Raw genomic sequence first — 16,849 nt, 5'->3', positions numbered from 1 at the left:
AGTTGGACACTGTTCAATGTCATGCTTGTCAAGGTTTTGGACACTATGCAAATGAGTGTGCCAACACACTTAGGAAAGGAATGAACACATCTTTAAGTGATGAAGAGTTTGAAGAAGAAGAACGTGAAGATGAAGAAAGTCATACTGCCTTATCTTCCCTATGGAAGAGCAAGAAAAAGTTTCAAGTGAATCCTTTAGGTGTTGCCGCAGGTGTTGCCACACCTACCCGCAACATCTCCCAAAGGTCAGTTTGTTTGAATTCCTCCATTACTGATAACATGTGTGATAATGATACAGGTGAAGAGACAATGTCCATGGAAGAAGCTCGGATGATGTTTGAAGAGTTACATACTGATTGGGTTGAAAGGAATAAGATGAATACTATTTTTTCGAAGGAAAATTCTGATCTAAAGGTTGATGTGTCAAGACTGGAAGTCATGCTGAGTAAGAAAGACACGAAACTAAGCCAAGTGAAGAAAGAACTCGGAAAAGCAAATGCTACATTGACCAAGTTTAATTCAAGCACTTCCAAGCTTGATTCGTTACTCATGATGGGAAGAGATGGTACGGATGGTTTAGGTTTTGAAAACAACATATTTGAGGTTGGTGAAAGTTCAAAAGGCCCTGTGTTTTTCAAGGAAAGTACCGGTGCAAAAAGCTCAAGCAAAAAGGCCTCACCAAGTGATCCTCCAAAACCAAAGCCACAACCTGCTGCCCCTTCAAAATCTAGAAGAAAACGTAAGTATATCTGTCATTACTATCATAGACCAGGTCATATCAAACCATACTGTTTTAAGCTGCAGGAAGACTACGGTATAGATCTGCATCGAAGGTGTTGCCTAAGGTGTTGCCAACACCTCCCCACAACATCCCTAAAAACAGATCTTATGTAAGAAAGATTTGTGTACCAAAAGCTGATATTCAATGTTATATGATTTATACTGCTTTGAGAACTAATGTTTCAGGTGCATGGTACTTTGATAACGGTAGCTCTCGTCACATGACAGGTTCCAAAAAGTTTCTCACTGACTATGTTGAACAGAAAAGTGGAAAAGTAACCTATGGTGGAGGTTCAAAGGAAAACATTGTTGGAAAAGGAACTCTGGATATTGCTGGTCTGCCCAAGCTTCGCAATGTGCTTCATGTTGAAGGATTAACCGCAAATCTAATAAGCATAAGCCAACTTTGTTGTGATAATTTGCATGTGCAATTTGATAAGAAATTATGCAAAGTTTTTGATGATTCAAATTTGTGTGTCATGACAGGTACAAGGTCATCGGATAACTGCTATCAACTCGGAGAAGATATGGCTTGTAGGCACACAAAATTGAATGATTTTGATCTATGACATCAAAAATTGGGTCATGCAAACTTCAAGACTTTAAAGAACTTAAGTAAGTTAGATGCTGTCAGAGGTATGCCTAACTTAAAATCTGGTATTCCATTTGTGTGTGAAGCGTGTCAGAAAGGGAAGCAGACTAGGGTGTCACACGAGGTGTTGTCAACATCTGTGACAACACGCTGCCTTGAGCTTTTACATATGGACTTGATGGGTCCAATGGATGTTGAAAACTTTGGAGGTAAGAAATATTCTTTTGTTTGTGTGGACGATATACTTGGGTAAATTTTCTGAGAGAAAAAATCTGACACATTTGATGACTTCAAGAAACTGCTCACTAAGATTACGAATCTACATAATCTGAAGGTAATCCGTATTCGCACTAATCATGGTAAGGAGTTCGAAAACTCTTCTTTTGCTAGTCTGCGTGATAAGTAAGATATTTCTCATGAATTTTCTGCTCCTAAAACTCCACAACAAAATGGAATTGCTGAAAGGAAAAATAGGACTTTGCAAGAAATGACAAGAGTGATGTTGAATTCGAAAAATATTTCAAAACGTTTTTGGGCTAAAGCCTTGAATACTGCATGTCATATTTCAAATAGAGTTTATTTGAGGAATGGTACTACTATGACATCCTACGAAATTCTCATGGAAAAGAGGTCAAACCTTAAATACTTTCATGTTTTTGGATGTGTATGTCATGTTTTGAATGATAGGGATCATCTTGCTAAATTTGATGCAAAAAGTAATAAGTGTATATTCTTGGGATATTCATCAAATAGCCGAGCCTATAGGATATATAACTTGAGAACAAGGACTATTTTTGAGTCAATTAATGTTGTTTTTGATGACTTTGCAGATCTAAAGAAGAAAACAGCTAAGGATGAACTTAATGATCTGCTGGATAATTCTGGAAATTTAGATGCTGTCAAAGGAGTGTTGCCAATACCTTCGACAACACCTCCTACAGAAAATCCAGAATAAAAAATTGAAAAGCCTACTGATGAGAACATTGATGAGAACAGTGAGGTAAATGAAGCTGGAAAGAATGTTCCAAGCAAAATTCAGAAGAATCACCCAACTTCACAGGTCATTGGAGATGTGCATGGAGACTTGCAAACTCGAAGGAAAGAGAAAGTGGATTATCGAAAGATGGCAGGTTTGTTGTACATGAGTTCTATATATTCTCAGGTAAGATTCTCTTGTTTCGTGTCAAACATTGAACCCAAAAAGGTTGAAGAGGCTTTAAAAGATGAGTTTTGGGTCAATGCTATGGATGAAGAGTTAGAACAATTTGTTAGGAATGATGTTTGGTACTTGGTACCGTGTCCTACTCATGGTAATGTCATAGGAACTAAATGGATTTTTAAAAATAAAACTGATGAGTCGGGAAACATCATTAGAAATAAAGCTAGGTTGGTAGCTCAAGGGTATACACATGTTGAAGGGGTGGATTTTGATGAAACCTTTGCTCCTGTAGCCCGCATTGAGTTAGTCCAAATTTTGCTTGCTATTTCATGTAACATGGGAATGAAGCTTTATCAAATGGATGTAAAAAGTGCCTTTTTGAATGGGATCCTAAATGAAGAAGTCTTTGTGAAACAACCTAAGGGTTTTGAGGATCCAAATCATCTTGACTATGTGTATAAGTTGAAAAAGGCATTGTATGGATTGAAGCAAGCACCACGTGCATGGTATGGGAGACTTACTGAGTACTTGCTCAATATTGGCTTCAAAAGAGGTGAAGTTGATAAGACTTTGTTTGTGCAAAAGTCTCAAGGTAATATATTAATTTGCCAAATTTATGTGGATGATATAATTTTTTGTGCTTCAAATGATAAATTTGTTGATGATTTTGTGAAGTGCATGTCGTCTACATTTAAGATGAGCATGGTTGGTGAGTTAACATATTTCTTGGGATTGCAAGTGAAACAAATGCATGATGGTATATTTTTGTGTCAAAGCAAGTATGCTAAAAATCTTGTAAAGAAGTTTCTGAATGACAACACTAAACACATGCACACACCTATGGGGTCTAATGAAAAACTGTCTAGGGAGGATGTTGTCGAAGGTGTTGACAACACCCTCTACAGAAGCATGATTGGTAGTCTTTTATATTTAAGTGCTACTAGACCTGATATCATGTATAATGTTTGTCTGTGTGCTAGATACCAGTCTAACCCAAAAATTACTCACTTGAAGGCCGTAAAACGTATACTGAAATATGTGGCTGGAACTTTGAATTTGGGTTTATGGTACACTAAAGAAACCAATTCTAATTTGGTATGATTTAATGATGCTGATTGGGCTGGGGGTTTAGATGAGAGAAAGAGCACTTCGGGAGGATGTTTCTACTTGGGGAATAACTTAGTATCTTGGTATAGTAAGAAACAAAATTGTGTCTCACTGTCTACTGCCGAGTCTGAGTATGTTGCTGTAGGTAGTTGTTCACAACTCCTTTGGATGAATCAAATGCTAAATGATTATGGTGTTAAGAGTGATACTCCTATTGTGTATTGTGATAATTCAAGTGCCATTGATATATCCAAAAATCCAGTACAACACTCTTGAACCAAACACATTGACATTAGACATCATTTCATTCGAGATTTGATCGAGAAAAGCATGATCTTAATTGAGTTTGTTGGAACTAATAACCAATTAGTTGTAAAGAGCATATTATAATGATATCATCGGCTCAGTGTGATGCTAACATTGATCGTAGCATACCCTTTGATCAAGTTCAGCTACTTCATTCATGACTCCTTTGAACCAATCGAATGATCCTTGCTCTCTGGTCACCCAATAAAAGTAAGCATTGGTTGTTCTAAGAGGTTTCTTTCTTTTTGGTGAAACCTTGTTGAGAGAGGAGTCGAAAGATCCCCCGCTCTGATCTGAATACCTGCTGAAATCTGAAATTGAATCCTGGAAAGAGTAACCATCTTTATTAAGCTGAAATCATAGGGCTGAAAATGAAGACTTCCATAATCAATACTGATACTTACAGCCTGCTCCTCCAGTTTGATAAAATTGTTTATCAAATCTTTTAGGATGCTTATAAAAGGTGTCGCTCCTATCCCAAGACCAACAAGTAAGAGGACGTCGTATTTTCTGTAGTTTTGTGCTGGCGCTCCATAAGGTCCATCAATTAGAAGCTTTGGCAAACTGGATTTTGAGTCAAGTTTAAGGTCAGTTTGCAGATTTCTGAAGAGAAATGGGCATGCTAATGCACTAGTCCACAAGAATGTTACCTTTTCTTGGTAGTTTCATCCGCTCGAAGTAGACCACTCTTTCCAGAAACTGGTGCCTCACAAGCCTCGGAAAACACTTTTTTTAGTTCATGTGTCCAATCACCCAACTGCCGTATGTGAATACTAAGGTAGTCATCACCAGGCGCCGATGTAATTGAAAATGGATGCCTGTATATTTTCCAAATAGAGCAATACTAACATCAAACAATGAAGAAATATTGGTTGGTTAATTGATAACAAAGTGATGCAGCATAACGTTGGCACATTTTTTTCCTGCGCGGACGTGCATTTTATCTGGGAAAATGGAAAACTGTCCAGTATCAAGTAGTGCAGTGATGGTTATTTTTACCATTCAAATGGAGAAATGGCAGGACACTGGACAAACATGTATTGCCCACTCTTGTATTTAAATTGTGAAGGCTTTGACATTTGCAAGGTGAGGACGTTTCCTGGATAAATAGCAACCTGAAAATAATAAAATGAAAAACATTGGGGCATTTTTATAAGCCATGACATCCTAGATTTTTTCAAATCATAAACTGGATTGTTTTTCACCAACTTTCTAATAGATCACACTGTTTAGAAAACAAGAGCTGTCATACTCATGCTCACCTTCAGAAGCCGAACGCTATAGAAACCTGACCGGAAGAATCTTAGTATCCTTTCACCTGCATAAAGGAGCACCGGAACTGCCAGATACATCCATGTCTGTTACCAATGAAAAAGTGCAAGATTATTAAGCTCTAAACTTCTTAATTTCCAAACCAAAAATCAAGAAATATAAATTTACTCACCGTCTTTTTGTACCAGTGATGCACAAGATAAAGAAAAGTGCCATGGATGATAAGCAAGATGTAGACTAAGACAAACAAGTGGTGTGAATACCAGAAAGAATTGTAACCGGTAAGCCTGTCTAATGGCTTCGGCAACTTGATCAGACTCTTTCTAAACCACCGTGTTGCCAACATAAAAGCAATTATCATCAAGATCAGCATCAAGATTCCTGTCACACCCTCAATTCCTCTAAGAAGGACTGGGTATGTGGGCCGACGATCACCAAAGTCGTCATTCAAATGAAGGTTATAATAAGTGGACTCGGATACGTGTGTAATCCTTGGGAAGTCGCAAGCAAGGTGGTTACCAACGTGAAGTATGATACCAACTACAATAGCAGCAGCAATGGTCTGCACATTTCGAATTTTGAAAAAGGCATATAAGAAAAGCATATATTAGTACAGATATTCCACGATTTATTTTTATTTCAATCGACCATCATTATTAATGTTTCGAACTCACTATATCTAACATTATTTGTACCATACAGAGGAGACGGTTATAATATAATACAGGCTATTTCTCTTGAATGCTCCATACGTAGTTAGCACTCTTCTAATAGTTAAACGGTCACTAGTATTTTGCATCATACACACCATGTATATCGATATTATATCATCATCATTATCATTTGAATATAAAGCTAAAAGAAAATGGGGTGGGGTGTACCTGATGAAAGTTGATATTATCATCAAATGGCACAAAATAAGCCGCTTTAGAGGACCTGAGCCAAGTAATGGTATTCCTACACACAGGCAACAACACGAGAGCCATGTTGAATTTCAGTGTTTCAGCTGCACCTTTAGCCGTGAGGAGACAGTAACCCATGACTTTGTAGGCACTTTTCTGTTTGTACTGGTAGAACTTCCAAGTGAAAAGCCCAATCATGATCATGATCCAAAGTAATGTCACCCAAATCCTCTTCCAATTTTCTTGGACAAAATAGAGAAACTTGTGGCTCAATCTTCGGATCCGGCCTCTGTACCTAAGCCCATGTAGATTTTGACTCATGGCCTGGCTCGTGTAGCTCAGGGCTTGACTGTAATTTAAGTAAGTGTCCTTTTGTAATAATAATGTTTCCAGCTGCCATAGCTGCATCATCATCATATGACAAAGTCATCATAAATCCATAAATCAAACAAACATGCACGAGATATGATCGGGAAAGATGGATCGTGCGCTTTTGTCCTTAAATGGGACGGTGGAATTAATGTGGACCATACTGTTTCGAAGTTGGTTGAGTGCTGAAAACACGCATTTGATGCCCCATTAACAGAAACCTCCACATGGGAAGGATTTTGTGAGCTCAAAAGTCATCCCTCGTCACATGAGATTTAATGATGAAGTTCACTTGCAAGTTTCTTGGCCTCAAGTTCTTGATTAGAACAAAAAAAAACCCGCATGATTTTCTGATCCCTTTGAAAAAAATATTAATTTTTAATTTCCAGATTACTCTTCCAAATTCAATTCCAGCATATATTACACTTTCAATGGTTACTTCTAAGCCATCAACTCACTTGAACTTTAGTCAATCATCTGATCAATTATATATATAGATATGCATATCCTCAGTCGGAGATTCTCAGAAATTAATTTACTAATGTAAGACATGACAGTTGCCTTAATTAATTAAAGAACTTGTTAATTCGCCTAATGACCAGGCATGACAAAATTCATTTGAATGTGTATTTCATATTATGATCTGAACCAAGTCTTCTTTTGATCTCAACTAATAGGAATTAGGTACTTATAAAATCTTTATTCAAGAAAGCTACTGCTGCACTACCTTGGATTTGACCAGATTATTATTATAAGTTACCTCTTTCCTCATCTGAACTTTATTTATCATCTACATTTAACCTGAATTCGACAACCAGATTTTCTTTTCTTTCTCTCTTTCTCTCTTTTTCTTTTAATTTTTCTATTGAATTACCAGTACTTATTTAAATTGTAGGAATATGGTGCTTACCAATATTAATAGACTACTTCTATCTGATCATTCTATAAAAATTTTATTTGACTAAAACAAATTAGGAAATGACAACTTCAAAGGTCAATCAATGTATATTTGAAAGGAGAATGAATATTTTTTTAACTTCAAAGGTCAATCAATGTAAATCAATGAATATATTATAAGTACTCAATCTTAATAATCATGGCAATGAGATTCTTGTATCAATATTTTTTTAACTAAATTTAAATATTTTTCGGCCAATCAATGTATATTTGAAAGGAGAATGAATTAAGATTTAATTTTTGCAGGGTCCGATCGAGATGCCAGGATGAAGATAGCAAACCCACTCTGCCCAATATCATTCCTAGACTATTTGAAGCGAGATGGAGATTTAACTTCACGAGTTCGAGGATGAGATTTCCCGTTTAAATATAATCAAGAATGATGATTTAGTCTTCGAGAGGACGAGGTTAGATAAATTTCGATTAGAAAAAACAAAGATTGAGGTGGTTATAATTAAGACAGACGGGTTTTAGATTAGGAGGCCCCCGGCCCTTCCCTCCCATTGCCATGCATCTAATAGAGAGGAAAAGGTTATGAAATTGTTTTAAACTTTAGAGTGACGGTATATATATTTATAGGAAAAATTATTTTTTTAGTCTGGTATGTTTCTCACTTTGCGATTTTAGTCCTTTATATTTTTAGATTTCAGTTTTAGTCCGCTATCTTTATTTATTTTTTTGGCAATTTTAGTCCTTTTTTCGACGTAACGCTGACGTGACACCAATTCATTGCTGATGTGGAGCTGACGTGTACAGTGTCACGTAAACATTTTCGAATAAAAAGGACCGAAATTGCCAAAAATCGAAACATGCCGGACTAAAACTGAAATATAAAAACATAGAGGATCAAAATCGCAAAATGACAAACATACAGGACCAAATTTGCAGTTTTCCCTATAATTATATATTGATTAATCGATATTAATCTCCATCAACCAAAATACCAAAAACTAGTAGGTTGTTGCTATATTTAACCATCTGGATAGACTTTGAAATCTTCAACTAAAGTTTACACATTGTAAAACTTGAACCATATGAGATGCCATAAGGATGGAACTATTTTTTAATTTTTGTTTCTTCGTTAATTAAAATGGACTGGTCGAATAAAATTACATCAGCGCATGAGTATATAATGATGTACAATCCTGGCGTTTAAAATTTGAAAGTAAAAAACAATATATGATAAAATTTGTGCCTAATATTTTAACAATTCCAATTTCAATTTGTAACACATGTCACGTTTGTATATAAAATAAATGTTCCACTAGCACCATATATACATGTTCTTAATTACATGATCAAATTATTCCGTTTGACCAAGAGACATTGATTGCATAAGATAATAAAGAAACTCGTTATGTTTTCCTTTTCACAATGAAAGGTCCGACGTTGCTTAAATTGCGTGTATAAATTTACTTTTCTGTTGTTATAACTTATAATTCACATCATGATTCATTATCCCATTTACACAAGTTAAAATATGTAAGAATAAATTGCAAAATTAAATTACGAGAGTGTTTTCTACAATCTATCCCACTTGATTGCCGTTAGCCCGTTAGATATCTCAGATTGGTTGGATTAAGTTTATAAAAATCGTAAACGCAAATTAAACATATATAATCTCTCTATTTGAACAGGCTTTTAAGGTGGAATTAGACTCGGATCGGTTTGATTAAGTTTTTGAAAATTTTACTCGCAAACATATATAATCCCCTATTTGAACTAGCTTTTAAGTTGGAGTTAGACTGTAGCACCTAAAATCCAATCTATTAAATCGCATGCATTAAATTAAATAAATATTATGATTATTATTTTTAAGTTTAATCGATTTAAAATTTTTTATCTTAATTATTTGTTAATTAAATATTAATTATTTATTTAAATATTTTTATTGTACTAACTATTTAATTAATATTTTTAATTGCTTAAGTTTAATTGCCAAAATGATTTTTATTGTGCAACTTATTTGTTTTAAATATTTTAAAGGTTTCAGTTTGCTTAATTAAATAATTTTAATTATTTAGTTTATTTGTTTAAATGATCCTAACTGTCACACTCATTTATTTAAAATGATTTAAGTTTATTTAATGATTATTTAAATGATTTTAACTGTTAATCTTATTTATTTAAATATTTTTGGATGGTCCAACTTATTTATTTTAAATAACTTAAGTTTAGCGATTAGTTATTTTAAATCATTTTAAGTGTCTAGATTATTTATTTAAATGCTTTCAATTGTTCAAGTCGTTTTAAAAATTTTATTCCGCTTGTGTATTTTATTTAAATGACTTTTAAACAATTGTTTAGTTTATTTAAATAATTTTAATCGCTCTGGTTATTATTTAAATAGTTTATTTAACATTGTGACATCAAAATAACTAAAGTATTGATTTTTATTTCTAAGTTCGTGTTTAAATTCCTTCAAATTTTTATTTGTTTATGTGACGCCAAAGTTCCGTAATTTAAATTCCATGTCTAAAATAGCTTTAATATTTAAAATTCTAAAATTCATGGTGATTTAAATGATTTAAATTTCTTTAGAATTTAATTGTATTGATATTTAAATTTAATTGCTTAAATTTCTTTTATTGGTGACTTCCGGCTTCGGCGCGCGGCAAAGGCGAACACGGCAGGAAAATCCCTCATTATTAAATTTAGGTGACCTATAATTCATGAGAGGTGAAGAAATAAAATGAAATCTTTATTTTAGATTTTTCCATTCAAGAAAAATCGCGTAAGCGCATTTTCACGCGTAATTCTTTAAATTTCCCAAATTAGCCTTTTTGGACCCGGACAAGTGAAATTCCATTCTTGGCATTTAAAATTTAAGATTTTAGACTTAGAACTTTAAATTAGAGGCAATTCTACAAGCTAAAATTTTTAAATCAAAACTAACACTTTTATTGGTCAAAAAACACATTTTGACTTGTTATACTCTCACACACTCACACCTATATATACAACATACTTAAATATATTACACATGACACCAAATAACCCTAATCTCCTAACCAAAACAGCCGCCTCCTTTTTTCTTTCTCCCCCATCTTCTCACGCCTCTTCTCCCCTTAGCCTCCAACAACGTCTCGCCTTCCACCATTCACCTTCCCATCACCTTGGCCGCCCATCCAGCCACCTAGCCACCGTTAGGGGTGGGCAGCGGGTCGGGTATCGTCGGGTTCGGGTTTTTCGGGTCGGGTAGTCATTTTGACTACCCAAAACCGACTCAAAAATATCGGATACCCGAAAATCTCGGGTAATTTTGGGTACCACAATGCGGGTACCCGAAATGTGGTTCTACAATTTTTTCCCAATTTACTTAAGCTTTTCTTCTGAATCAATTATTTTTTTACGGGTTCTTGTACGTCTCCATTTTACAGTATCCCAAAGACGATTAAGACTTTCAAATCATTCCATGGATTATTGCTTTCACGATGAAAATTTATTTTTGAAACTTCTTCATCAAAAAATATAAAATTGTTGGGAAAAAAATTACCAAGAAAGACCACAACCTGAATAATCTCAAGACCTACTTTTATGAGCAAAACACAAGAACGAGAGGCAAGAGAAAGAGCAAAAGATTGAAATTTGAGATAGAAATAGAAACCCTTATGTTCTGCCAGTGCTTCCACGAGAAGAAGACGACAATATTTAAGATTTGGGCTTCTCATTTGTATATTGGGCCGAGATACAACATATCCTAATAATATGGTCGGGTAGTGTAAAAAAATTTAAAACTAAATATAGTCGGGTGCCCGATACCCGATCGGGTTTTGAAAAAAAACCCGACACCAAACCCGAAAGTATAAATCGGGTTCGGGTTTTTACCCGAACCCGATTAGTTTAAAAAATAACCGACCTGATCGGGTTTTGTTCGGGTACCCGAAACCCGAACCCAAACGCCCACCCCTAGCCACCGTCGTGCCGCCCCGAGGACCACCTTAGGAAGTTGTTCATATTAGTTGTATTATAATATTATCTTTATTAGTGTTTAAGGATATTTTAGTCTATTTCTTTTCATTGTAATCCCTAGTTATGAATACTCTTTAGTGTATTCTGATTCATTATGCAAGTCAATAAGAAATCCCTAGCCTCCTTTTTTTCTCTATGTCATCATGGTATCAAAGCCTAGGTTTATGGATTCTCCTTGCTTGATTGAAAAAGTTATAATCCAATCCACAGCTTTTGCGACGCCCCGAAAAAAATTTTTTTGGCCATTCTGCGGTTGATTTTGGTATTTCTGTTTTTTATTTGATTTGTTCTCGCTCGCGTTGGTTTTTCTGGATTCGGTTAATTTTGGGAATTTCGAACCCGTTGATTTCGGTTTTGGGGTTTTTTTTGTATTTGTGCCTCTTTCATCATGGTTAGTCGTAAGGATGATTCACTTCAGTCGATTAGGGTTCAATTGAATGGTAAAAACTATACGTACTTGAGCTACATTATGAAGAATTTCTTGCGTGGAAAATCTCTGTGGAGCTATGTTACAGGTGTACGTATTAAACCTACAGACGAGACGACAACCAACTATGCGGACTTGGTCGACAGTTGGGAGGCTGATAATTCAAAAATTATTACGTGGATTAACAATTCTGTTACCCACTCCATTGGCGTTCAGTTGGCTAAGTATGAGACGGCTAAAGAGGTCTGGGATCATCTGGCTAGATTGTACACACAGTCTAATTTCTCCAAGCAGTATCAGTTGGAGACCGATATTCGCGCACTTCAGCAGAATGATATGAATGTTCAGGAGTTTTATTCTGCCATGACTAATCTCTGGGATCAGTTGGCTCTCACTGATTCTGCAGAGCTGCGAATATTTTGAAAGAGTGGGTGCCCGGTGAGCCAACTTGTGGCTAAGGGCTTTTATGACTCTATGTATAAACAATCTTTTGTTTAATATAATTTACACTTTTATAATGGCATTTACTTTATCTTTTATCATATTATTATGTTGTGACATACTATAAGATGTTTAGATGAAGACCTTGAATATACTATAGTGTATGTAAGATGTGGTAGTACATGGGGATGGCTATCATGAAACACATCTTATAGTCACTGTATATTCTAAACAGTTCCTAGTCGATTGAGCCGTCCGTTAATAAGGATAAGGATCGCTTGAGATTGAGACTAGCATTTGCGATGCCGAGTACCACGTTTCATTGGTATGGAACATAGAGATGTTCAAAGCATGCAAATGGATATTCATATGATGAATGATCGAACTACCCTATCCGGACTTTTCAAGTGGTTATTACTTATCGAGTGGATAAAGTCCGCGGTTTTGGTTGTACACCATTAGTCCTTACTACTTGAAACATCTTTGAGACTCTATATGCTAGTACTATACTTTGACTTGTTTACCGACTCTATTGGGGTCATCAGGTATCGGGATTGGGTACAGTTACGACACATATAGGAGTCGATGCTTTGTTGTCAAGGATTCACCACATACTTGCGAGTGTGGATATCCTATGCAATCTGAGGAGATATTAGTGTGACGAATCTCTAGCCAGAGTACATGATGTGTTTTAGGTTACTTGGTTTCCTATTAGCACATGCGATGTCACTATTTGATCTTCAAGATGCATTGCATAGTTATCGAATCTCGAACGAGTCTCAATTTACCAATGGTTGTTGATTCGATCGGGATATATGGATGAAGGGACCGTACTGTACGCTAACCAAAATATATTGGTTCTTGCAGGCACTATCAGTGATACCTAGGGAATCATGGGGCGATGTTGCTAGGCGCTCTTACCATGATTTGATGGGCAAGTCGGAAATTGTTGTTCCGAGTCACAAGGAGTTGTGAGCCCACGACTAGCTGTATCCCTGAACCATTGAGGGTCACACAAGTAATGGAATTTTAATCCCCGTTGAGATAATTAAATTTAAAAAGTTAAATTTAGTGAATAAGAAGTGGGACTTCTTATTTAAAAGTAGAGGGAGTAAGATTTTCTAAAATGACATAGTGATGGACATTTTTGGAAATCACTGAATTTGGATTCAGAAAATTTATCTTGACTTTAAAAGATGCAGAAATGGTTTCTGTGCACATTGGTGAAATTGGTTTATCAATCTGAGTCACGATGAATTTTATATTAATTTCTGAACATGCGGGCTTTGCTTTTCAGGCTTGAACTTATGACTAATGGGCCCTAAGCTGTTAGCAGCCCATATTATAAATAAGTTATTGCAGTGCAGAAATTACACACAACACAAGGCATAATTTTCGAAAACCCTAGAGCTCTCTCTCTAGAGAATTCGGCCGCCCCCTCCCCTACTGTGTTCTAGAATTTCAGTCTGCAAATTTCGAATTTGTAGTCAGAATTAGCAAATCAAATCTGTTATTTCTCTTCGTAGAAACTTTTGATAGACTTTCTAGTGCAGTCTATCAGAGGGATTAAACTTCTGTTCGTGGACCTGATTGAAGAAACGTTCGTTCATCAGTTCCTGGGATATACAACAAGAGCAGTTTAATCTGTTGGTGTCCATAATCTCGTTTCGAGATTTTAAGGTAAACTTTACATTGTTTAAATTTTATGTCATCAATTTTAATCGTAGGAATTTGATACCCATATGGAATCGTTCAATATAAAATTTTAAAACTTCCGCTGCAACGGGTATCACTTTCTTTTTCGATCTGGAGAACGACTGTGTTCCAACAGTGGTATCAGAGACAGGCTGTTCTCGGATTTTACGATTAAAATTTTATCGATTGTACAAAGCCTCGATTTTTCAGAAAAATAAAACGGAAAAGAAAAGAAAAAAAAATTATTTTTGGGGCTGCCCGAAGGCAGCGAGCAGCGCCGCGCGCAGCCCTTGCTGCGCGCAGATGGGCTGCACGCAGCAGCCCTGCGCGAGCTAGGGCAAGCGTTGCCCTAGGCCGCGCAGCTGGGCTGCATGGAGCGGCCCAGCGGCTGGGATGGACGAGTCCAGCCTAGCGACGGGCGGTCCCGGGCTGCCCAGAAATTTTTTTTTTATTAAAAATAAATTTTTCCTTGAATTATGAATTCTAGCCCAAAATGGTTTTGGGCCCAGTTTTTGGCCCGATTGAAAATTGTTTCAGTTGGTCCACGAGGCAATGAGTCAAAATTGTTTGAGCCCAAAATTTTTTAAGAAAATTAATTTTTGGATAAATTTTGAATTTTGGAAATTTATAAATTTAATCCAATAAATTAAATCTTTAATTATTAATTTTGGTACAATTGATAATAAAATATGATTTTATGTATAAAATTGGATTTTATATGTAAAATATGATTTTATGGATAAATTAGATAAAATATGATTTTATATATAAAATAAAATTTTATGTATGAAATATGATTTTATCTATTTATATTTATTGCCATTGCATGATATCCAATAAATTAATTTTTGAATTAAAAATTATTGGATAAAGATGATCGATTGCCATGACCAATATTATAGGTGTATGTTAGGTTGTTTACATTTGGTCTTAATTATTGTTGTTGGATTTATTAATGGGCCTCGTTTATGGCCCAATATGAATTGTCATATGTAATAAAAGTGGGCCTGGTTTATGGCCCGTTCCCACCCCTATAATGTATCCCTTTATTTGTCATAGTAATTTATTGTAAATTTTAAGAAATAGTGGGAGATTTTGAAGATGGAGGTGGGCCCAGCAAGCAAAGATAAAGACTGAAGAAATGTAAATTGGAAGCACAATGTAATAGGATTGCATTGCATACTCGCATATCACCTAGGATTGGACTTAGACTCGTGATTGGCAACCACGGGTCGATTAGTAATGGAATCGATCATCCTAAAATATAATATATGATATTATAGTTGTATGCATGTTTAGACTAAATTGTATGAATCCCGCAAGCATACAAATTTTAAATGATGAGACAAATTTTTAAAAATTAAAATCCCTCATTTTAAATATGATTTAAAATTGATATCAAGATTTATAAAAGGGAATTTAAATATTGTTTAAATGTTCCTACCTTCCATCAACGATCAATGTATGAGATGCTACCCGTGGATACGGTCCGGATCATATTATTGGGGGGGCCCGTTCATCAGGAAGTTGTACATTGGATCGACACATGTTGTAAGTTGAGTGGAACTCCCATGGGATTGGCTCATATTATTGGGGGATCCACATGGCGACCGTCCATCACAACTTAATATTGATGGGTTAGCTTGACATGTCACAATAAACGACGTCATATTATTGGGCCCTTATTGGACACGAGGTAAAAACATGGAGGTTGCTTTGGAAGCAATTGGGCTTTACCATTTAAAAATTATGGTTGGCTGATATTATTCGGGACTATAGTTTGTCAATTGGACTCCATGTTCCCACTAAAGAAAATGTTTCTCGTTTTCACTAGAGGGTAGTGAAATTGTTAAAATAGTGGGAGTGAGATTCATAAAATAAATTTGCCTTATTTTATGTCTTAGTAAATTAATTAAACAATCACTGATTATTGTCTGTTTCTTTAAGATGAATTCGCGCAATCCACTATTCTCTATTCTCGAACAAAACAAACTGACTGACGCAAACTATACGGAATGGTTTCGTAAGTTGAAGATTGTCTTGACCTCGGAGAAGATGTTCTACGTATTAGAAAAATCTCCTCCGAAGGAAGCACCAGCTGATATAAGTTCGGAAGAGTTGGCCAAACTTGATAAATGGTGGGACCATGATATCAAGGCCAAATGCTATATGCAAGCTTCGATGTCTGATGAACTCCAGAGGCGATTTGAGGATACCGTGAATGCTGCTGACATTCACGCACAACTCAAGGAACTTTTTGGGGCTCAATCGAGAGCTGAGAGGTTCGCTACTGTAAAAGAGTTAATGACGTGTAGCATGCGTGAAGGGACTTCGGTCCATGATCATGGGGTACGCGTGATTTGGCTCATTCAGAAGTTGGTAACTCTTGAATTGGTATTGGAGCATGAACTCAATGTGGACTTATTACTTCTCTCTCTTCCTTCATCGTTTGACGGTTTTGTGGTGAATTTCAATATGAACAAGATAGAGGCCTCCCTTGAAGAGATGGTCAATATGCTTGTAACTTATGAAGCCACTTTAAAGAAGGATAAACCGGTTCTCTTGGTGGGCTCCTCTTCTTCTGCTAAGAAGGGGCCAAGTACAAAAGGTAAGAAACGTTCTGCCCCATCCAAGAAAACCGGACCCGAGAAGAAGAACAAGACAAATGCTTCAAACATGGAAAAATCCAAGGATGTTTGTCATCACTGCAAGAAACCCGGTCATTGGAAACATAACTGCAAGGAATATCTCGAGCAGTTGCGAACTGCGAAGGGTATGTTTTATATTGAAATAAATGTTTCACTTAATACTACTTTTTGGGTATTGGATACCAGATATGAATCTCACATTTGCAATGATTTGCAGGTGATG

At 35.8% G+C, this 16,849-nt stretch overlaps 2 protein-coding genes across 3 annotated transcripts; one reads left to right on the top strand and one right to left on the bottom strand.

The window, feature by feature from the left end:
- Positions 1–3,864: 3,864 nt before the first annotated feature.
- LOC140861588 (respiratory burst oxidase homolog protein A-like) lies at positions 3,865–7,399 on the bottom strand. 2 transcript variants are annotated; one of them, XM_073264628.1, is made up of 8 exons: positions 7,214–7,399; positions 6,097–6,519; positions 5,388–5,777; positions 5,206–5,301; positions 4,943–5,058; positions 4,594–4,761; positions 4,348–4,507; positions 3,865–4,267 (listed from the first exon to the last, which is right to left on the bottom strand). In XM_073264628.1, the coding sequence occupies exons 1-8, from the start codon at positions 7,274–7,276 to the stop codon at positions 4,052–4,054; spliced, it is 1,632 nt and encodes a 543-aa protein (XP_073120729.1). In that variant the 5' UTR covers positions 7,277–7,399; the 3' UTR covers positions 3,865–4,051. The 2 variants fall into 2 exon arrangements, with proteins under 2 accessions (XP_073120729.1, XP_073120762.1); XM_073264661.1 differs by having other exon boundaries at positions 6,651–7,393.
- Positions 7,400–11,803: 4,404 nt separating this feature from the next.
- On the top strand, positions 11,804–12,265 carry LOC140871677 (uncharacterized). The gene has a single exon (XM_073274307.1). The coding sequence runs from the start codon at positions 11,804–11,806 to the stop codon at positions 12,263–12,265; it is 462 nt and encodes a 153-aa protein (XP_073130408.1).
- The last annotated feature ends 4,584 nt before the right edge of the window (positions 12,266–16,849 follow it).

Source organism: Henckelia pumila, chromosome 1 (genome assembly GCF_033568475.1).
Source record: "Henckelia pumila isolate YLH828 chromosome 1, ASM3356847v2, whole genome shotgun sequence".
In the NCBI taxonomy this organism is placed as follows: Eukaryota; Viridiplantae; Streptophyta; class Magnoliopsida; order Lamiales; family Gesneriaceae; genus Henckelia; species Henckelia pumila.
Note: the sequence above shows the minus strand (reverse complement) of the source record. Positions and strands in the feature narration are given on the sequence as shown.